Source organism: Arvicola amphibius, chromosome 1, assembly GCF_903992535.2.
Source record: "Arvicola amphibius chromosome 1, mArvAmp1.2, whole genome shotgun sequence".
NCBI lineage: Eukaryota > Metazoa > Chordata > Mammalia > Rodentia > Cricetidae > Arvicola > Arvicola amphibius.
This window is the reverse complement of record NC_052047.1, coordinates 151,006,461-151,027,692: the sequence shown is the minus strand read 5'-3', so window position 1 is coordinate 151,027,692 and position 21,232 is coordinate 151,006,461. Positions and strand designations below refer to the sequence as shown.

The window sequence follows — 21,232 nt, the reverse complement described above, 5'->3', positions numbered from 1 at the left end:
GACGAGAATCCAGGGCCTTTTTGTACGTGCTACGCAATTATTCTTCTGACTGAAGCTGTAGCCCCAGCTCCTTGTCTTCTATCAACGGTAAAATTATATGTACATTCAAGATTATTATCAATATTAATTGATACAGGCTCTTCCTGGTCACTGTAAACTTAGAGATCCACCTGACTCTGCCTTCTAAGTGCTGGGATTAAAGGTATGCACCACCACACCAGGCAAGGTTATTTTTAATTCTTATTTTGAAATAGACTCTCATGCTGGGATGGCTCCAGGCCCTTCTCATGGCTGTGCTCACACCTAGAAATTATTCCCTTATTTCCTAGAACCCAATAAGTCCAAGAAGCCAACAGGAAATGTCCTTACCCCTTCCTCTTCCAAGAAGCCAACAGGAAATGTCCTTACCCCTTCTTCTTCCCTGGTGATAGCAGCTCTGTGTCCCTTAGAGATGGGGTTGAGGAATTTGGAATTATCTGTCCTAGACTGTTTGCCAGGGCCCAGGGAAAAAGAAAGGCAGGGGTGGCTAGTAACTGAGGATGTACCAAAACCAGGTTAATTTAGGACCAGGGAACACATCCAGAAGAGGCATAAGACACAGCTTGCCCTCACAGACACCCTGGTCTATTGTCACTTTTCCTTCACTTCTCCTCTACCTCATCCAAGGAGTTGAGGTTCTTTTCAAAGCTATTTCCCTATCTCACCCCGGTGCTCCCATCCCTTGCCACAGCCTTTGATGCTATCAACCTTGAATGTAAAATGAACTTGTGAAGTTGAGATAGTTGGTGGTAGATGCCTATAAACCCAGCATCCAGGAGGCTGAGGCAGGGAGAATACCAGTGTGAAGCCAGTGTGAAGAGCCAGGTCCTGCCTCAGCATATCAGACAACAAACAAGCAAACAAATAAATGAAAACCCTGCTCTCTAGGGTTGGGGTCGTACTTCACTTGGTCAAATTTTTTGCCTAATGTGCACAAGCCCCCGAGTTTGATCCTCAGTACTGCAAAAACTGGGCATGCTTGTATAGGCATGTAATCCCAATAGTCAGGAGAGGGTGGCAGGAAGATCAGAAGTTCAGGGTCATCCGGTAAGACCTAGGGGTTAAAGCCAAGGACACATAAGACCCTGTTTAAACAGACAAACCCCTCTGAAGCTCTAGAGACTCCTTTCTCTGCAGCGGCTGGCATGCAGTTCAAAGTGTGGCCTCGGGGTACAGACCTGCCCTGGAATCCTATCTTGGCTGCACAGTTTGAGCAGCCTGGTTCCCTATTGGTGAAACATCACAGGATCACTGGCAACTCCCTTCAGGGCACTGTGAGGAAGATGGTTGAAAGTTTGCGGCTGGGGCCTGGCTCTGAGGCTCGCCCTGCTGCCTTTTCTGCTTTGCCTTTTACCTACTTGAATACAATACATTCTTCCAGTGTCTGAGGATTGTTGGGCCATTGGGAGACAGACAGCTTCTGTCCTCAGGTATCCATCCGCCTAGGCTTAGGCTAGAGGTCCACCCTGTGACTGACTAGTGTTACCATAGCTGCTGAGGATGCGGAGGATGCACAAGTGTGACTGGTCAGAAGGTCCTGAGGCATTCAAAGACATTGACAAACAGAAGGCAGTTTTTTGTTTATTTTTGATACAGGCTCTACGTAACCCTGGCTGTTCTGGAACTCACTATGTAGACCAGGATGATCTTGAACTCACAGAGATCCACCTGCCTCTGCCTTCTTGCTGTGGGCTGGAGAGATGACTCAGCAGTTAACAGCACTAGCTGATCAGAGGACCCAGGTTCAATTCCTAGCACCCACATGGCAGCTCACAACTGTCTGCAACTCCAGTTCCAGAGGATCTGACACTCTCACACAGACATACATGCAAACAAAACACATTAAATAAGAATAAAATAATTTTTAAAAAGCTCTCTTGGACTGGGGAGATGACTCAGTGGTTAAGAGCACTGGCTGTTCTTCAAAAGGTCCAGAGTTCAATTCCTAGCAACCACATAGTGGCTCATAACCATCTGTAATGAAATCTGGTGCCCTCCTTTGGCCTGCTGACATACATGCAGGCAGAACACTGTATACATAGTAAATAAATAAATAAATCTTAAAAAAACCACCCATGCACAAAAAATTTTAAAAAGTATATAGAAAAAGCTTTCTTATTACTACATCTTTCATCTGAAGGATGAGAAGTCTGTCTGCCTTGTTCATCGCATTGTCTAGAACAGTTCCTGGCACACCACTGGGCTAATAAGCATTTGTTGAATGCCATGTTAGTATATGGAGGCCAGGACGTGGAGCTGGCGTGATGAAAAGCACAGTAGAAAAGGAATTCTAGCCTGGCGGTGGTGGTGCACGCCTTCAATCCCAGCACTCGGGAGGCAGAGGCAGGGATCTCTGGGAGTTCAAGGTCAACCTGGTCTACAGAGCTAGTTCCAGGACAGCCAGGGCTGTTGCACTGAGAAACCCTGTCTTGGGGGAAAGAAAAGAAAGAAAGGAAAGTTTATCTAAAAAAAGAAAGGAAGGTTTTTTTAAAGAAAGAAAGGAAGGAAGGTTTATTTAAAGAAAGGAAGAAAGGAAGAGAGAGAGAGAGAGAGAGAGAGAAAGAGAGAGAGAGGTCTAGGTAGAATAAAGAGTAAAAAGACCAAAGCCTGGTGTGGCAGAGGAGGGACCCAGGATCAGGAACAAAACATCCAGGATCTGGGACTTTGTCTGGAAAGCAAAGAGGAACCACTTAGTCAGGGGTGTGTCTAGTAAAGCAAGAAGGAAGAAGGGAGGGAAAGGGACAGAGAGAAAGAATAAGGCAATGGGGAGATAGATGGACAAAGAGAGGAAGGTGACCTGCCATGGTGGCACATACCTGTAATGGCAACATTTGGGAGTTAGGAGAAAAATCAGGAGTTCAAGGTCATCCTCGCCTACAAAGTGAGTTCCAGGACGGCCAGGACTGTTCCACAGAGAAACCCTGTCTGGAAAATAAAACAGCAAATCTCCCCAACAGACACAAAAGGAGAGAAAAAAAAAATTGAGAATAGTTAAGAGTTACATGGAAACTAGTACCTGAGAGCGTAATAGTAAATGAGAGGAGTCTCCGGGCTGGAGTGGTTAAGAAGACCAGCTCAGTTCCCAGCACCCCACATGATTGCTCACTGTCACCTGTAACGTCAGATCCAGAGGACACACCATCCTCTTCTGGCTTCTGTGCACACAGCATGCACGTAGTGCACAGATGTACATGCAAACAAAAAACTTATAAAAAAATATAATAACGTGTGTGTGAAGAGACAGGGTTTCTCTGTGTAGCCCTAGCTGTCCAGGAACTCGCTCTGTAGACCTGGCTGGCCTGGAGCTCAGAGACGCTTCTGTCTCTGCCTCCCGTGTGCCACCACCGCTCGGCTATTAACAGTGTTTTTAAACACAGAGGCGACCAGTAAGTTCGGAGGCTCCTCTCAGTAACCTCTCAGGCCCTGCGGCGAGAGGATGCTAAACAGCTATATGAATGGGGGGAGGAGTCAAGAATTCAGTAAGACTTCTCGCTTGCGTGATTGGGTGGCTCTAGACGTCACTCTCGAAGATGGTGGAGGTGGGACAAAAGGTATTATTTCTCCTCCCATCGGTGTAGGATGTTGTCGATTAGCTGTTTCGAGGAGCGCGCCAGAAACGACCCAGGCGGGCGAGGGACGTGTCGTGACGACATTTCCGAAAAAGTTCCGGGCTGCCGCGTCCGTCAACTTCAGCGCCGGAACTTCCGGCTGGTGTGGCCATCTTGACTTCCTGACCTTGGTCTCCCGCTGGTCCTCGTCTTTGGTCGGGTGCGCCGTCATGTCTGTCCTGACGCCGTTGCTGCTGAGGGGCCTGACCGGCTCGGCCCGGCGGCTCATGGTGCCGCGCGCTCAAGTCCACTCGAAGCCGCCGCGGGAGCAGATCGGGGTCGTGGTGAGCGGGACCGACTGGGTGCTGGGGACGGCTTGGAGCCTTTGCTCGGGCCTGGCTGCAGGGCGTGGAGGGGACAAGTTGCTCGGATGCTCTTAAGCCCTAGGTCTTTCCCCCAAGTCCTTGGATCTCAGGTCAGTCCGTCAGCCCCTGCTTTGTTGTTTACTCGCTGCTCAGCCTCTCCAAACCGGTTTACCTTTCCAATTTTTTGTGGGAAATGCCTGATGACTGACTGGCAGCGACGGTAATGGTTGTTGCCGCTTTTTTTGTTTTTTAAACTAAGAAGTGTAGAAGACCCACTTTGTCTTTGAAATTTTAAGAAATGAAGGATAGCTATGTGGACAATTTTCACTTTTTAAGCTTTTCTTTTTTTTAAATTGAGGCAGGGTCTCACGTAGCCCAGGATGGCTTCAAATTTGTAGCCATATTTGACCTTGAACTGATAATCCTGACTGCACCTGGGATTGCAGGCATGTGCCACCGCATTTGGTTTTATGTTGTGCTGGCGATCAAACCCCGGACTCTCTCAAAAGCTACACCCCTGCCTAGGCCCTCCTCCTCTTCCTCTTTCTCTCTCTCTCTTTTTTTTTTTTTTACGCTTTCTTGTTTTTAGTGAGAGCGGGTCCTGAATCCAGGCAGCTGGGCACTGAATTAGGAGTAGAGGCAAAGTGTTGCCACTGAGGAAACCGACAATCAAGTCGTGCCTGCCTGTAGTCCCTGCTATGGGGGAGGTTGAGGCAGGAATTCAGGCCAGTTCCGGCAACATGATGAGACATGTTTTTTTAAAAAAATATATTATTATTGTTTATTTAACTTTATTTTATGTGCATTGGTGTGAATGTGTCAGATCCCCTGCAACTGGATCTTCAGACAGTTGTGAGCTGCCATCTGGGTGCTGGGAATTGAACCTGGGTCCTCTGGAAGAGCAGTCAGTGCTCTTAACCACTAAACCATATTTCCAGCCCCCAATGAGACATGTTTTTTGACAGGGTCTCACTGTGTCTGGGAGCTGGAGAAGTAGGTGGCTCAGCAGTTAACCGTGATTTCAGGAAGACTTAAGCGTGGGTCCTGGCAGCCATGTAACAAGCCAGGTGTTTGTAACTCCGGCTCCAAGGGATCTGACACCTTCCCCTGACCTTTGGGAAAGCACAGGAGCACACACCACACAAATGCAGCTAAAACAAATTTTTAAAAGTAACAAAAACCAGGCAGGCAGTGGTGGCGCATGCCTTCAGTCCCAGCATCCATGAGGCAGACGCAGGCAATCTACTAAGCAAGTTCCAGGACAGCCAGAGCTAGAGAAACCCTGTCTCGAAACAACAATAAAAAAAAAAGAAAGCCGGGCGGTGCTGGCGCACGCCTTTAATCCCAGCACTTGGGAGGCAAAGGCAGGCGGATCTCTGTGAGTTCGAGACCAGCCTGGTCTACAAGAGCTAGTTCCAGGACAGGCTCCAAAGCCACAGAGAAACCCTGTCTCGAAAAACCAAAAAAAAAAAAAAAAAAGAAAGAAAGAAAGAAAATACACAAAAAACCAAGGGCCTGGGGAAGTGGCTTATTTTGTAAAATACTTGCCTCACAAGCATAAGGATTTGAGTTTGGATACTCAGCAACCAGCTAGTCCTTAACTTCAGCGTTGAAGGTGGCAGAGGCGGGGAACTCCCTGGAGCCCGCTGCTTAGATTTTCTACCCAAGTCACTGAGTTCCTGGTTCACTGAGAGTCTATCTCCACGTCTTGGGAGTACCTACAGAATCCTTGCCCTGAGGCATCCTTCTTTCTTGTGCTCTGTGTAGGATGTCACCGTTGGGCTCACTTCCTGCTTCGTCTGTTGCCTCCTGCCTGCGGGCTGGGTCCTGTCGCATCTGGAGAGCTACAAGAAGCGGGAGTGAAGGGAGCTTCCTCCCCCTGTGACTAGACCACCCTTGCCAGCCCATCTTGATCATGTTTCCTGCATTCCTGGCTGGCCTTCCCTGGGATCATGCCATTCAATTCCAGTCACCTCTTCTGCAATCATGACCTCTCGATGTTTCCATGGTGACAACTGGGACCACATATATTGCTGCTGCTTGGTGGGGTCCCCCTTGTAACAATAAAGTCTGTTTAAACCTTGCCCCAGAAGTACATCGTACCCTCCTGCCCTGGGCTCCTGCCTGCACAGGAACCAAGGATGGTGTTGGATTGGTACCTATGGGGCGACACCTGGCAGGGCAGGCCCCGGTGCTGTCTGAGGTTTCTTAGGTGTGTGTCAGCTGTACTTTACTTATTTAAATAGTTCTCGGCTTCTGGAAAACACCTGTTACTGAGCGCTCCACCTTGCTGCTCATCCCTTCCATTTTCCTTGCCTGTGCCAAGTTCTTTGGCTCCCTGTAAGTGCTTGTCTGTATGCAGAGGACTCCACCTTTTAGGCCAGCTGGAGCTGTGATGCTTTATCAGCGTCTTTGTTGGCTTGGGTGTCCATGTGCAGTACCTTGCAGGTAGTGAATATGGTGGAGTCCAAGGGGTTTATGCTGGGCATTACCACCAGTTATGTCAAATTCAGGGCCTGTTTAGTCCTTCATAAATGCTATCAGCTGAGTGGCCTTCCTCATTGTACCTCAGCATTTTCAGGAGGGGACGATCTGTAGATGGCCTCTCTAGCCATGTGGTGCTAGGGAGCCGCACTCTGGGCCCCGGAAGGTGAAGTCATGCTTCGTTCAGATGGACACAGGGACACCTGCGCACCTGGGGCTGGAACAGTGGCCTGTTTTCTGAGCTTCAGGTAGAGATGGCTCCCCTCCGTTCTCTTTACTCCCAGCTTTTCTGCATGGTGTTTGATGATGCTATACACCCAAGGCCAAGGATGCTTCCCTAAGGGTAGGAAAGGACTCCCTGCCTCCTGAGGGGCTGTTGCCCTCAACCAAGGAATTGTGGACCAGCTGCCTGAACCTGCTGCCAGAGTAGGCAGAGAATGTTACAAGTGGGCACAGCTTGGGACTCTGGCCAGGGGGAGTATGCTGCTGCCTAGTCTAAAGGGCCCAGTGTGGTGACCCATACCTGTAATCCCAGCACACTGAGGCAGAAGGATTCTGATTTCCAGACCAGTCTGAGCTACATAGTAAGGATACTATCTCCCCACCCCCACTTCCGAGGTGGGGTTTTTCTGTGTAAAAAGCCTTGGCTGGCCTCGAACTCACAGAAGTCTACCTGCCTCTGCCTTCCAAGTGCTGGGATTAAAGGTGTGCGCCACCACTAGTCCACTAAGGACACTACCTCTTAAAAACCCCACTAAATAAATGGATCAAAATGAAGGGATGACTTCAAAAGTCACAATTCCTGTCCATAGCAGCATAGGACAATCTGGATTTTGCCAGCAGTGTGGAAAGGAAGAGATGGATTGTCTCTCAGCCTCTGGAGGGGGACATGGCCTAAGGCAACCACCTTAACTTTAGTTCTGATCTCCAGAGTTCTTGGGGCATGGGCCATCAGGACTGCTGTCCAGCTGATTAGGCCTCTGGGTGACACAGTGAACTGCATGTATGACATTTCCAGATGAGTGCCCTGTTGCAGGTCCATGAAGTGGAGACTCAGACACTTGGAGAACGAATTTAGCTAGTAGATTTCAAATCTCAAAATAACCTGAATGAAGCTTCCAAAAATACAACGCAAGTGCAAACACCTGATTCAGGAGGTACCATGGGTTATGGCAAGTGTAGGGGGTGCTTGTTATCTTTCTGGGGCCAACAGGACACTGCCACAGTCTCCAGCTAGGAGTGTGGGTAGAACTCTGTGTTCCCTTGCTCTGCTTCCCACTGTCTTGTGCTTCAATGGCCTGGACCCTACAGGTGACTGTCACAGCTCAGCTAACTGCGCCAAAGTCCAGCCTCTGTTGGGTTCAGCAGTACAACTCTAGGGGTGTAGCTGGGCCACTTACAAGCTCCCAAATAAGACAGAGACTTATTAATTATGAATGCTGGGCTTTAGCTCTCAGCCTTGTCCCGCTAGCTCTTTTAACTGAACCTTTTTCTATTCATCTACGTTTTGCCTTGGGGTTTTTTACCGTTCATTCTGTATGTCCTACTTTCCTGCTCCTTTGTGTCTGTCTGTCTGTCTGGCACCTGCCATCTCTTTTTCTCTTTTCTTCTCTTTCTCCTTTGAGCCTCATTTTCTCCTTCTATTTACTCGCCCTGCCCGAAGTTTCGCCCCTCACTATTGGCTGTTCAGCTTTTTATCAGACCAATCAGGTACCTTAGGCAGGCAAGATAAAACAATACATCTTTACATCATTAATCAAATGCAACACATCTTTGCATGGTTAAATATTCTGCAACACAGAGGTTCATCTGGGAGCCCACACATTCCTGCTCTTGCTCTGCAAAACTCCCAAGTCTGTCCCAGGAAGGAGGGCCTATCCTCCTGAGACCTTGGCTTTCTGCAGCGATGTTGGTTGTGCTAGGCCATATCCCTTTTGTGCTGGTCACTCACCTTGGCCTCACCCAGGAGGGACTGCTTCTCTGTGGCTGAGGTTTCATAGTTCCTTGACTCCTGTGGGGACTCATTTCCCACCTGACAATCCTCTGTACATAGATGGGCTCTGATGTTCCCAGATGGCAGGACTGTACGGGAAGACTAGATCCTTTGCCTGCTGGCACATGTGACTTTCCAACATCCGGCCTGAAGCCACCCACCCATCCACATGTGTTAGCTATTGTTTTGAGATGTGGTCTCATATACCCCAGCATGTAGTTGAAGACAACCACTTATTTCTGGTTCTCTACATCCAGAGTGCGGGAATTTCAGGCATTCAACAATACCATGTTCAATGTTTAATGTGCTAATGGGGGTCAAATAGGGTGTTATACAGGCACTCTATACACTATGTCCGTAGCCATGGTGTGTGTGCTCGCGAGTATATGGGAAAGTTGACTTCAGACATTTTCCTTAGTCACTCTTCATCTTATTTTGGGTGCCATGGTTTCTCTTTGAACTTGAAACTTGCTGTTTTGGCTAGATTGGCAGGACAAGACCCAGGATCCAGCAGCATCCACTCCTCCAGTGCTGGAGTTACAGGGGCATGCTGTCATACCCAGCTTTTATGTGGGTGCTGGGTATCTAAACTCAGGTCCTCATGGTTTGGCAGCAAACACTACCCACTGAACTATCTCAACAGTCCCTATACCAATCTGTTTGATATGGGATTTCATATTCTGTCCTGGCTGGTGTGGAACTTACTCTGTAGCCCAGACTGGCCTAGAAACTCAGAAATGCTCCTGTCTCAGTCTCCTGCATGTTAGGACTAGATATCTGAGCCACCAGCCCAACTTGTATTGCCTGTTTTTGTCACTGGCCTTAGACAGTTGTGGAATGGTGAATTGGGAAGTGTAGGGTGGTACCTACAAGTGGGATTTAGATGCTTCAGGTTAATCAGAAGCCAGGAAGTGGTGAAAAGTGTGAGACAGATGGTATGGGAGTTAGAGAACAGCTGGATACAACCAGACAAATGGTCATCGGAGTGGAGCAAGCCCAGAATGATTGTCCACCCCGTAATATCAGCACTCAGAGCTGGAGGCAAGTGGGTTGGAAATCCCCCTGGGCTGTGAGACCTTGTCTTAAATATACGTGAAACGTAAAATTAAAACAAGGACTTACTTGGCAATGTCACTGAGCAGTAGAACATGAGCTTAGGATGTGAGAAGCCCTGGGTTCAGGTTCAGTCCTTAGCTCTTAAGTACAGCAAACTAACAAGGGTTTACTAGAAAGCACGAATGGCTGGAAGGGTCAGGAAGGGCCAAAAAGAGTATGATTGTAAAACAGAAGAGTCCTGAGGAGAGGCAGACACCCCTCATCTCCACTGTGTCAAGACTAATGTCCTGCCGGGCGGTGGTGGCACACGCCTTTAATCCCAGCACTCGGGAGGCAGAGGCAGGCGGATCTCTGAATTCGAGGCCAGCCTGGTCTACAAGAGCTAGTTCCAGGACAGGCTCTAGAAACTACAGGGAAACCCTGTCTCGAAAAACAAAAAACAAAAAAAAAAAAAAAGACTAATGTCCTGCTGTGTGCTCTCCACCAGTGGGAAAGCAGAGTGAATGCTATAGAAAGGCTTTATTGTTTCAGATAATAAAAGGCTGGGCAGATGGTTTCGTGTTTGAAAGCATGTGCTGCTCTTGAAGACGACCTGATTTCGGTTTCCGGCACCCACGTCACATGACTCTAATCACCTCTAACTCAAGTGGATCAGATGCCCCTGCCCTCCATAGATTTCTGCACTGAAGTGCACATACCCTCCCTCACCCATAGACACATTAAAAAATATTTTCAGAGCCAGGGCTCACACCTTTAAACCTAGCACTCGGGAGGCAGAGGCAGGCAGATCTCTGTGAGTTCAAAGCCAGTCTGGTCTGCAAGAGCTAGTTCCAGGACAGGCTCCAAAGCCACAGAAAAACCCTGTAACGAAAAAAAAATTTCAAATGTCACCTGTGAATCATGTAAAAAGTTTAATACAAAACAACAGGAAGGGTAGGTACCAACAGGCAGTGGTGATGCCCACTCCAATCCCAGCCCATCCTGAGTGTTAGGATGGCCAGGGCTACACAGAGAAATTGTTTCAACAAGGGTGGATACCAAAGATGCTGCTAAGAAAAGTCATAGACTGGCCGGGTAGTGGTGGCGCACACCTTTAATCCCAGCACTCGGGAGGCAGAGGCAGGTGGATCTCTGTGAGTTCAAGGCCAGCCTGGTCTACAAGAGCTAGTTCCAGGACAGGCTCTAAAGTTACAAAGAAACCCTGTCTCAAAAAAACAAACAAAAAACAAAAAACAAAAACAAAAACCAAAAAAAAAAAAAAAGTTATAGACTTACACAGAGAAACCATGTCTTGTAAAAGCCAAGAAAGAAAGGAAGAAAAGCTATAGACTGGAAAGGGGAGATGGTTCAGAGGATAACTAAGGGTGCTTGCAGGCAAGCCTGATGCCCTAAATTGAATCCACATGATGGAATAAAAGAATCAATTCCTTCAAGTTGTCCTCTGACCTCTACACATGTGCCACGGTACAGCCTCCCACACACGTAATAAAATAAATATATATATATAAATAATATATATAGATAGATTCTATCTATCTATCTAGCTAGCTAGCTAGCCAGGTGGTGGTGGTGGCGCACGCCTTTAATCCCGGTACTCAGGAGACAGAGACTCTAAGTGAGCTCAAGGCCAACCTGGTCTACAGAGCAAATGTACTTTTTGAAGATATAATCTGAGGCTCTAGTTCCCACCGTTCTGTGCTACAGCCGTCTGTACTCATGGGAGCTCCAGGGTGGACAGCTCACAACTGTTCTCACCAGCTTCACCCCTGCACGCCATCTTCCAGCTTCCCCGACACCAGGCAGGTACATTGTGCATATACATACACATAAATAAATCTTTAAAAAAGTATATGAATAAAAGCTGGGCTGGCAAGATGGCTCAGCAGGTAAAGTGTTTGCCACATGAAACTGACGACCTAAGTTCTCTTTCCAGAACCCACATAAAGGTGAAAAGAACGGATTTCACAAAGTTGTACGCTGACTTTACACACAAGCACCTTGGTACAAGAAAGCCTCCCATACAGCACAGACATAATAAAATTTTTAACAAAAGAAAAATAGCTGATAACAAAAGTCACGATTTCTATTTGGCTTTTCTCTATGAGTCTCATTGTGTAGCTATTAGTAGTCTAGAACTTGTGTAGACCAGGCTGGTATCTGGTCTACAAAGGTAGAGATCCACCTGCCTCTGCCTCCTGGGTGCTGGGATTACCATGTGCACCATGCCCCCTGCCTGTACTTGGCTCTTCTTACTATTGAAGAGAGCTACAGAACAACTGCACCCTGGCCGCTGCTACCTAGGCTAGGGAGCCCACACGGGAGCTGGGGCAGGGCTGCTCAGGACCGAGAACTGCTACTGGAGAGTAAAAAGTCCCTCTGTGGCTCCGTGCTGGCGACAGCCCGGCTACCAACCGAGTAAATGAATGTCTTCCTCCTGCAAATTCAGTTTGGTGCTTGGATTTCAGGGCACACAGGGCCTGCAGATGGAGTGCTCCTTTTTCTACTGGTCATCCCCCATTTGTCAGGCAGAATCGAGATAAAAACCCAAGAAAAATAGGGAAGCTTTGGCAAAAATTGGCAAGGACGGTCACTTTTTGGCCCAGTTTTGTTTGTTTTGAGACAGGGTCTCATGAGCCAAGCTTAGCCTGAAACTCTAGGATTTACCTTGAACTCTGATCCTCCTTGTGTGATCCTTCCACGTGTTCGGATCATGGATTTAAATCCATGCTTTCTCAACCAGGACATAAAAGCCCGAAGTTAGGTCGAGGCTTTTGGGGTTGACATCAAGGGAAGATGCTGGAAACAGGTCTCCAAAGCCTGCAGAGAACAGACTCAGTGGTGAGGGGCGAGAGGCCACGATTTAGGGGCTCTGAAGGACATCAGGATGTTGGCGCAACTTCCTGTCTCGCGGTGGCTCTGCGCCCCGCACTGCAGCTACGGTCGCGTACCGGGAGTGCACGCGCAGCAGGGATGTTGCCTTCAGTGACTTTAATTCCTTCAGAATCCTTATCTCAGTTACACAACCTGCGTTTCAAACTCCGGTAGACGGAAAACAGAAGTGACTCGAGGAGACCCTTCGCACCTCATGACCTCCAGGAGCGTGGGGCTGTGGAGGCGCGCGCCGGGGTCGCCCGCCTCTCCTGGGGCCGCAGGAGCTGCCCAGCCCCTGACAACCGCCAAAGGGATCCTGTTGCTAGGGGCGTTGCAAAGGAGGGGTCACGAGGAGGGGCTCCCTTCCGGGAGGAGGGCGATTAATAACCCGGAAGCGGTCGTCAGTGCGGCGCTGTTTAAAGATGGCGGCGGAGGAACCTCAGCAGCAGAAGCAGGAGCCGCTGGGCAGCGACTCCGAAGGTACGAACCGGGGGAAGATGTTCTGCCCAGGCTGACGGGGGCGAGGCTCGGTCGGCCGTTCCCGAGGAGCTCCGGGAGGCAGGGCCGCCGAGGACCCGGCGCAGCGTGCCACGGAGCCCTTGGGCGCCTCTCCTCCCCTCCCCCTCACAATGGAAGCAGGGCCGCGGCGACCCCCGGCCGCGACGACCCGCGGCTTCTCGCGCACGCCCGGGGCGGGGCCTGGGCCGCCCCGCCTCCACCGGTCCCGCGGCCTCGGCGGGCTCCCCAAGTCGGCCAGCCCGAGTCCTCGCCGGCAAGCTGAGGCCTAGGCCCGGGCCGAGTCGCCCGCCCGGCCGCCCTTACCCGAGCTGCCCAAAGGCGTTGAGTGACGCCGGGCTGCCAGGCACGAAGTCTCCGGCGAGGCGTTCGGGATGCTGCCGGCAGCCCTCTTCCTTAGAACTCGTTCTGGCTTTCCAGCCCACTTGAGCAGATTTAGGCATTGTTTCCTAGTTTTCTGGTCCTTAAAAAAACAAAACGGTTACGCCCTCTCTGTCTACCCTGAACTTGGGCTCTGGAGATTTACTAAGTCTCTCGAGTGGGAGGGACAGCCCTGTTGTAGGACACATAGGCTCAGCTGAGAACCTGGGATAACCATGCCCCAAAGGATCGACTTTAAACAATCATCACGCGCACACCTAACTCTTAAGGCCACACTCTAGACTAGAGCCCGAGGACTAGGAAACCAGGTACACAGAAAGAAACTGGTGTCGATCACACTTCTAAGAAGGATCTGGGACTAGAATTAGTGTCTCCTGACCCCATCCAATAGTTGCTTAGAGTAGGGTCCAAAGGATGAACTTCGAACCTCCCAAATCTATGGATGACCTAGAGAGTGCTTAGGTATTATTACTTCTGCTGGCAGAATGGCAAAATCCCAGCGTATTTTGATGATGGGAGCAAGGTGCTGGCGTTAATCCATTCTACAGGTAAGGGGAGAGGCTTTGCGGTGCAGTGACAAATGATGCTGTACAAACGTGGACTTGCTCACAGCTCTTCACTGGTTTCGACCTTGGGCAAAGTGGAATCACCTCCTTGCATTTGTTATTTGGAAAATGAGCACCATTAACAATAGACAGGACCACAGCTGGATGAAGGGTGTGTCCCAGCAAAATGCATGCTCACAGGATGCTCTCATTCCACCTAGGGCTCCACCCTCCTCATCTTGCTTTTCCCCAGAGATTCCTTTCCCCAGAACATTTCTAGGATGCTACAGAGTAATGTTAAAGCAGGCAGGAAGGGCTATCAAAGCTGGAAGAGTGCCTGATGGTGATCTTTATTCTGTCACCTTATGTTTTATTTACTTATTTTTGGGGGTTGCTAGAAATAGAAGTCAGGGCTTCACACCTGCAGGACAAATATATTGTCTGCCACTGATCCTCAACCCCAGCCCTATTTTCTTTTCTTCCAAGGTAAGGCCTTGCTGTATTTCCAGGGCTGATCTCTAACTCCTAGGCTCCTTGATCCTTCTGGTCTGGTCTGTAAGTACTGGGACTTGGAGCTGTGTGCTATGATGCTCATCTGCCCCCCTTTTTGTTTTTATTTTTTGGAGACTGGATCTGTGTAGCTCCAGTAGCCTCGAACTTGTGATCTTCCTGCCTTAGCCTACCAAATAACACCATACCCAGCTACCTTCTCCTAAAGAGGAAGTGAAAAGCTAAAGAGGAAGGACTTTGCCAAGATTACACAGTAGACTGTAAGACATGGGCTCCACACTCCAAACCTGCTCTGCCAAAGCCGCCTATCATAGAGATAGATCAGGCCCACAGTAACCCTTGCTTGGCACTTTTTTTTTTTTCCTTCTTTTTCTAGGTGTTAACTGTCTGGCCTATGATGAAGCCATTATGGCTCAGCAAGACCGAATTCAGCAAGAGGTGAGGGGCTGGAGAAGGCTGGGAAGGCAGTGACTGAGGACTTCATGGTGGGGCTGTATAGTCAGGGCCTGAGGCCTAGTGTCTGTTTTGAAGCCCTCCCTCCAGTCTATGCTAGGTGCTCCATGCTTTTATGGGAGTTCCTGTGCCACTGAGTGACCAGCCCAGAACCCTTTTGTAGGTGTTAGGCATGGGTTACTCAACCCCCTTGCCAGAGCCTGATGGATCCCTGCCTCCTGCAGATTGCTGTACAGAATCCTCTGGTGTCCGAGCGTCTGGAACTCTCAGTCCTGTACAAGGAGTACGCTGAGGATGACAACATCTATCAACAGAAGATCAAGGTGGGATCCTGGCCAGAGGGGCAGGAGGAAGCCTGTTTCAGCCCTGCTCTTTGCCAGGCCTATTCTTTGAGAGGGTAGGGTGTTGGGGGAACGGGACACACCTCTCGCTGCTAGTTCTTGAAGTGTACAGCCTCTGGACTGAGCCCTCCATTCACATCAGATTGCCACTCAGCAGCTGTCTTCTTGGCAGGTCCTTCAGTGTCTCTGAGCCCTGGGTGTCCTCATCTGTAAAATAGGGACAGTGAAAGCATCTGCTGTAGGGTGGCTGTAAGGTTGAGGTAGGTGTTTCTCGGGTGGGACCAGGTGCAGGCTGGGTGGGCACTGACAACTCAGTACCCAGCCAGGAGCCAAACTTGCTGGTGTTGGGATGGGTAGACAGGTCAAATGGAGACCTGTCCTACAGTCTGTCTGGATCTTTGTGGAGGACAGACCCCTGTGTATGTCCCTGTTGCATCACTTAAACTGAAGCAAATTTCTTTACCAACCACCCCAAAGGCTGGGAGCGGTGGAGGTTGAATTGTGACCCTGGTATGAAAACAGTATTTAATAGACAGCCTGAGGAGGTAGGAAATGGTGTACTTCAGTGTTCTCTAAAGATCATAGGTGTTTATGTTCTTTACTTGGAGCTGGGACCTTCAGGTGGCCAAGTGGGTAACCCAGTGAATGAAGCTGCCAAGAAGTTAACTGGGAGGGCACCATAGCACAAAAACAGTCATGGTATGGTGTTGTGGGGAGAGGGCCGCTTGTTCGTCTCGGCCGCCCAGCTAGCTTAGCCCCAAAATAACCACACAGAAACCATGTTCATTAAATCACTGCTTAGCCTGTTAGCTCTAACATCTTATTGGCCAACTCTTATACCTTGATTCAAGCCATTTCTTTTAATCTGTGTATCACCACATGGCAGTGACTTACCATATAAAATTCCCAGCATGTGTCTTTGGCGGATCCATGGCGTCTCTCTCTGACTCTGCCTTCTTCCTCCCAGCATTCAGTTCTGTTTTCTCCCCTACCTAAGTTCTGCCCTATCAAAAGGCCAAGGCAGTTTATTCATTAACCAATGAAAGCAACACACAAACAGAAGAAACTCCTACAGTAGGGAATATCCATAGTTAATCCCCTGTTGTCAGAGAAGCCAGAATTCTTGAGTAAACATTTGGTGGCTAATGAGAACTTGAGATGTTGTATATATAGGGCTGGAGTCCAGCTAGCTCAGTAGCAGCATGAACCTAGTGTTTGCAAGGCCCTAAGGTCTGTCCTTAGCACTTGGGAGGAATGTATGTGCTTAATAGCCATTTTCAGCCTAGGTCAGCTGTGCCTAGTTTGGGATCTGTTCATACCCACTGCAGGGCTTTGGGATTTCTCCAAAATACATGTGAGGACATAAAGGCCCTGATGTTTCTAATGTCTTTGCTCTCTTTCAACCTATGGGGCAGGTTCGGGGAAGGTGTCGAACTCAGTGCTGATAGCACTCAGCAGCGGCTTAGAAAGCAGTAGGTTTTTCTTCTCCTTTGTGGCCAGTTAGTAGAGTGGTACCCCATCCAGGGCCACTTGTCCTGCTAGGCTGCCCTGAGAAACTAACAGGATAATCCTCAGGTTCTTCCTGTCATTGAGTCAGTTAGCAAAGTGTTTGAATGTTTGAAGAGAGCTGTTGGCAGCAATGTACCTCAGCACACCTGACTTCCATTCTGTGTGCTCTGCCCAGACCCTCCTCTTCTTCCTGGGTGGTAACGGCAGAGCCAGGACTAGGTGTGTACTTGGCCCCTGTGGATGAGCATTCCACAGGGTACCTGACTGTATGTGCCCTGGGAGCTTATAGCAGAGTGGCTGGACTCTGATCAGTCTTCGTGCAGTGGTCATGTTACATCCACCAGGCAGGTGCTGTGCCCCAGGCGCTAGAGATACTGCAGATACTGGGACTGAAACACGGTCATCTTTAATCCTGGGAGAGAATGAGGCAGAAGGATCAAGGCCAGTCTGGGCTACTTACTGCAAACGCTGTCTCAATGCTGTAACACCCCCCCCCACACACACACACACAGAGTTTGATTGCTGGAGTTGGTTAGAAAGGAGGGGAGAGTTGTATTTTAGATAGGAATAGTGGCTAAGAGCCTCTGAAAAGGAGTATTTGGTGAACAGACAAGATGACAAGTGACAGGGCATCCAAGAGTCATGGGGGCTGAGGTGGCTTAAGACGAGGACATCCGGCCGGGCGGTGGTGGCGCACACCTTTAATCCCAGCACTCGGGAGGCACAGGCAGGCGGATCTCTATGAGTCTGAGGCCAGCCTGGTCTACAGAGCAGGTTCCAGAACAGCCAGAGCTGTTTACACAGAGAAACCCTGTCTCAAAAAAGGAAGAAAGAAAGAAAAGAAGAGGCTATCTGGGCAGGTAGAGGCCACCGTGAAGCTGGTTTGGCCGGGAATGAGTGTGAGTGCTGGCAAGGATGCAGGGAGGACAAGGACTTGTCTGTAAGGTCACTGTTGTTCCGGGGTGAGAATGGGGAGAGACTGGTGAGGGGCTTTGGCAGTAGAACAGGAAGCAGGTGTGATGGACCGGTAATGGGGCTGTGTAATGATACATTTAGGTACTCAGTATGTTGAAGGAAGAGCCTAAGGGATGTATTGTTTGGTGGATGTGTTGGGGAGAAATGAGCCATCTGTAAGGTTGTGGTTCAAAGCCTGGGTGTAGAACAGGTTGGTGCAACCTGTCTGTGGCAGTGGAGTCGTCTAGGGCAGTGAAGAGAGGTGTAGGGGAGGCAGGGCATTAAAGATGGAACTTTTTATTTTTGGAGACAGGGTTTTTCTGTGTAGCTCTGGCTGTCACTGGAACTCATGTTGTAGACCAGGTTGCCCTCCAACTCAGGAACTCAGAGATCTTCCTGTCTCTGCCTCCCAAGCACTGATATTAAAGGCGTTCACCACTACTGCTCGACTTCAAAGTAGAACTTCATTGAGGTTTGGTGGCCTGGAATTTCGGTACTCAGAAGCCTGAGGCCAGAATAGTGCTGCAAGTTCAAAGCCAGCCTGAGCTGTAAAATGAGACCCTGTTTTAAAACCAAAATAAAAGGAAAAAACTGTATTTGCAGACTAGGAGGTTAAGATACTGTCAGGTCTCTGGTGTTCACAGGGCAGGCAGGAAGCCCTGTGTTTGCATGTATTGTAACTGGCAGGTGTCTTGAGGAAGGATACTGTGTGGTTTGGTGGCATCCTGTCCTTTAGAATGGAGAAAGATGCAGGTCAGTCTGGGAGAGAGCAGGTAAAGGAAAAGATGGGGTATAGCGTCACTGTCCAGAGGCTGGGCTGGGGAAGGCTGCGTTGACCCTGCTATGGTAGCTCTAGCTCGTTTTTGACCTTGGTTGAACAGAAACCTCCCATAGGAGTTTCTGTTTTTATTGGGAGATCTACCTGGATCTTACATGCCTGTGGAGTCTATAAACTATAATCTATAAACTGGATTCATGTCCTTGAATCTAAGGGAGGACATGAGCTGGTAGTGAGGATTGGGGTAGCTAAGTGGCAGATGTCAGGGCCATGTTCTCAGTGTGAAGGGGCTCTGATTACTGAGCGTTGCCTGAGGGTTGTCATCTTGCGGGTGTCTTATGGAAGAATATTGTGCCGTTTGTTGGGAGCCCCGCCCTTTAGAGTGGAGAAGGATGAGGGGTAGCCAGGGAGAGAACAGGTTAAGTAGGAAGGGGTAGGCTGAAGAGAACAGGGTTGGGTGTGTCCAGGTGGCTGAGTGAGGCCTGCTTAGCCAGCAGCACTAGGAGTCACTGGGATGTGCTTCATCTGGGGAAGGTGGAAAAGGCTGAAGGCTGTGGGCAGGGACCGAGTGGATGGGAGAGCTGCTTTGTGTAACTGGAGCCCTGCCGGGCAAAGGAACCGCAGGCCTTCAGGGAACTGGTAGTGTGGCTTGCCCTGTCCCCTACTTTGCCTTTCCTGGATTGAAAGACCTGAAGAGCTCCATTAGCCAAGGACAGATTTGGTCATCTGCTTTTATAAGCACACAGCCAGTAGCACTCACATGGCAAGCAGCTGGTGACTGTACAACCTGTTGGCACAGGGAGGGCTCTGCTGCTGTGGCCATTTCTTGGGCTGGCCCTGGCCTGGCTGGATGTTAAACTGGGCCGCTCTTCTGCAGGACCTCCACAAAAAGTACTCCTACATCCGGAAGACCAGGCCCGATGGCAACTGCTTCTACCGAGCATTTGGATTCTCCCACTTGGAGGCACTCCTGGATGACAGCAAGGAGCTGCAGCGGTGAGGAAGGTGCCGGGGGCTCCAGGCCCCTCTTGCTGAACAGGATCCAGGCTTAGGCCAGCCATCACTGGGTTGTTTGGGATTTCCTTCTTGGTGGGTGGTCTTGTCTAGGCAGGACTGGGCTGGTTAGGCCTTTGCTTTGCTGGCTGAGAAGCCAATGCTGGCCTCCCATCCCTTCCCAACACAGGTTCAAGGCTGTGTCTGCCAAGAGTAAAGAGGACCTGGTGTCCCAGGGCTTCACTGAGTTCACAATCGAGGACTTCCACAACACGGTGAGCCTAGCTGTCTCAGGCTGGGCCGGCAGGGAGGGTGGCTCTAGAGGCTGTGGTAAGGGTGGCCTCTCCTCACTCATTTTTCCTCATCTTAACCTTTGTCCCTGGGTGGGGCAGTTCATGGACCTTATCGAGCAGGTGGAGAAGCAGACCTCGGTAGCTGACCTGCTGGCCTCCTTCAATGACCAGAGCACCTCAGACTATCTTGTGGTCTACCTGCGGCTGCTCACCTCAGGCTACCTGCAGCGGGAAAGCAAGTTCTTCGAGCACTTCATTGAGGGTGGCCGGACTGTTAAGGAGTTCTGCCAGCAGGTGCCGCCTCCTCTTCAACTCTGCCCTGGGACCCTCCTTTTCTCTTTTGTTTAAGGGTGGGGCATGCCAGGGTGAGGTGTGGGACCTCAGGGGGAGGGGTTTTGGGACAGGCCTGACCTGCCCCTTTGCCACAGGAGGTGGAACCCATGTGCAAGGAGAGCGACCATATCCACATCATCGCTCTGGCCCAGGCCCTCAGCGTGTCCATCCAAGTAGAGTACATGGACCGTGGTGAGGGTGGCACCACCAACCCACACGTCTTCCCCGAGGGCTCCGAGCCCAAGGTCTACCTTCTCTACCGGCCTGGACACTACGATATCCTCTACAAATAGGGCCGGCTGGCCTGCTGCGCCATGCCTGCCTCCCCCTACCAGGCGCTAAACATGTACAGAGGGTTTTTGGTTTGGTTTCTTTTTCTTTTTTTTTTTTTTTTTTTTTTTTTTTGGTTGTAAATGGTCATATTTTCACTCCTCCCTCATCCTGTCACACACCTTCCATGTTTTATTAAAGGGGATGCTGGTGGTGAGCCCGAGTGTGCGTTTCCCTGCTCTGCTGCTCTGCCCTACCTGCCTGCTGGCTGCTGTGTGCCTGGCTGTCCCTTCCTCCAGGGTGGATCCCCTACCTTTCTACCTATCTACCCCCAAGCATTTCTGCCAAGAGAAGTTTGAGGAGGCTAGGCCTCCAGGTTCCTTGGAGTTCTGCTTTCTACCCACCCTAAGGCCTGTCCCCTTTTCTCCTTGACTCTCCAGGGGTTTTCATGGGAACTTTTGAAGTTCCTTGGGAACTTGGCTGGAGGTCTCTGGTCACCCATACTCTAAGCTGCCCCTTAGACTAGTTATAGATTTGCAGTTCTGGCCAGGGCCCTCAGGCCACAGCTTTCTGCCCACCTCCAGGGGTCTGCATGATTGAGGAGTCTTGAGATGAGAGGTTATGGAAGGAGGCTGACCCAGGTAGGTGGAGGAGCTATACATCCTCAGTGGGCCCCAGGAAGAGCTGGCCTGGTGTGGGAGGAACATAAGGCCTCATGTCTAGGCAAGGCTTGCCTGTTAACTGTTCCCCAGAGTCCCCTGCCTGTGCTTGCTCTGCACCCTCTTGCTTGAGCCATATCTGCATTACCTGCCTCTTTGCTTTCTCCTCCCACCCAGCACATGTGGGGTCTCAGCCCAGGCTGTGAGCTCCTTGGGGGCAGGCCCTCAATAAATGTGAAGTGCTGCCGCCGCCGCCTCTACTGTCTGGCCAATGCCTCACTCACCCACCTGGCTCACCCAGGGCTCTTGTAGCCCTTTTGAAGCAAAAACAGTGCCCAAGA

General features: G+C 50.1%; 2 protein-coding genes across 4 annotated transcripts; both read left to right on the top strand.

Moving 5' to 3' along the window:
* Positions 1-3,731: 3,731 nt before the first annotated feature.
* On the top strand, positions 3,732-6,036 carry LOC119822805 (cytochrome c oxidase subunit 8A, mitochondrial). Its single transcript, XM_038342376.1, has 2 exons — positions 3,732-3,931; positions 5,720-6,036. The coding sequence occupies exons 1-2, from the start codon at positions 3,818-3,820 to the stop codon at positions 5,813-5,815; spliced, it is 210 nt and encodes a 69-aa protein (XP_038198304.1). The 5' UTR covers positions 3,732-3,817; the 3' UTR covers positions 5,816-6,036.
* Positions 6,037-12,693: 6,657 nt separating this feature from the next.
* Otub1 (OTU deubiquitinase, ubiquitin aldehyde binding 1) lies at positions 12,694-21,141 on the top strand. 3 transcript variants are annotated; one of them, XM_038325143.1, is made up of 9 exons: positions 12,754-12,836; positions 14,285-14,353; positions 14,477-14,568; positions 14,685-14,746; positions 14,986-15,084; positions 19,221-19,339; positions 19,527-19,611; positions 19,729-19,923; positions 20,058-21,141. In XM_038325143.1, the coding sequence occupies exons 4-9, from the start codon at positions 14,717-14,719 to the stop codon at positions 20,253-20,255; spliced, it is 726 nt and encodes a 241-aa protein (XP_038181071.1). In that variant the 5' UTR covers positions 12,754-12,836; positions 14,285-14,353; positions 14,477-14,568; positions 14,685-14,716; the 3' UTR covers positions 20,256-21,141. The 3 variants fall into 3 exon arrangements, with proteins under 3 accessions (XP_038181061.1, XP_038181071.1, XP_038181079.1); XM_038325151.1 differs by lacking the exon at positions 14,285-14,353 and having other exon boundaries at positions 12,822-12,836; positions 14,425-14,568; XM_038325133.1 differs by lacking the exons at positions 14,285-14,353; positions 14,477-14,568 and having other exon boundaries at positions 12,694-12,836.
* The last annotated feature ends 91 nt before the right edge of the window (positions 21,142-21,232 follow it).

Coding starts and splice junctions, on each gene's coding strand:
- LOC119822805 (XM_038342376.1), top strand. CDS start 3,818: ATGTCTGTCCTGACGCCGTTGCTGCTGAGGGGCCTGACCGGCTCGGCC. Junction 3,932..5,719: donor GGGAGCAGATCGGGGTCGTG/GTGAGCGGGACC, acceptor TGCTCTGTGTAG/GATGTCACCGTTGGGCTCAC.
- Otub1 (XM_038325133.1), top strand. CDS start 12,779: ATGGCGGCGGAGGAACCTCAGCAGCAGAAGCAGGAGCCGCTGGGCAGC. Junction 15,085..19,220: donor TCTATCAACAGAAGATCAAG/GTGGGATCCTGG, acceptor GCTCTTCTGCAG/GACCTCCACAAAAAGTACTC. Junction 19,340..19,526: donor GACAGCAAGGAGCTGCAGCG/GTGAGGAAGGTG, acceptor TTCCCAACACAG/GTTCAAGGCTGTGTCTGCCA.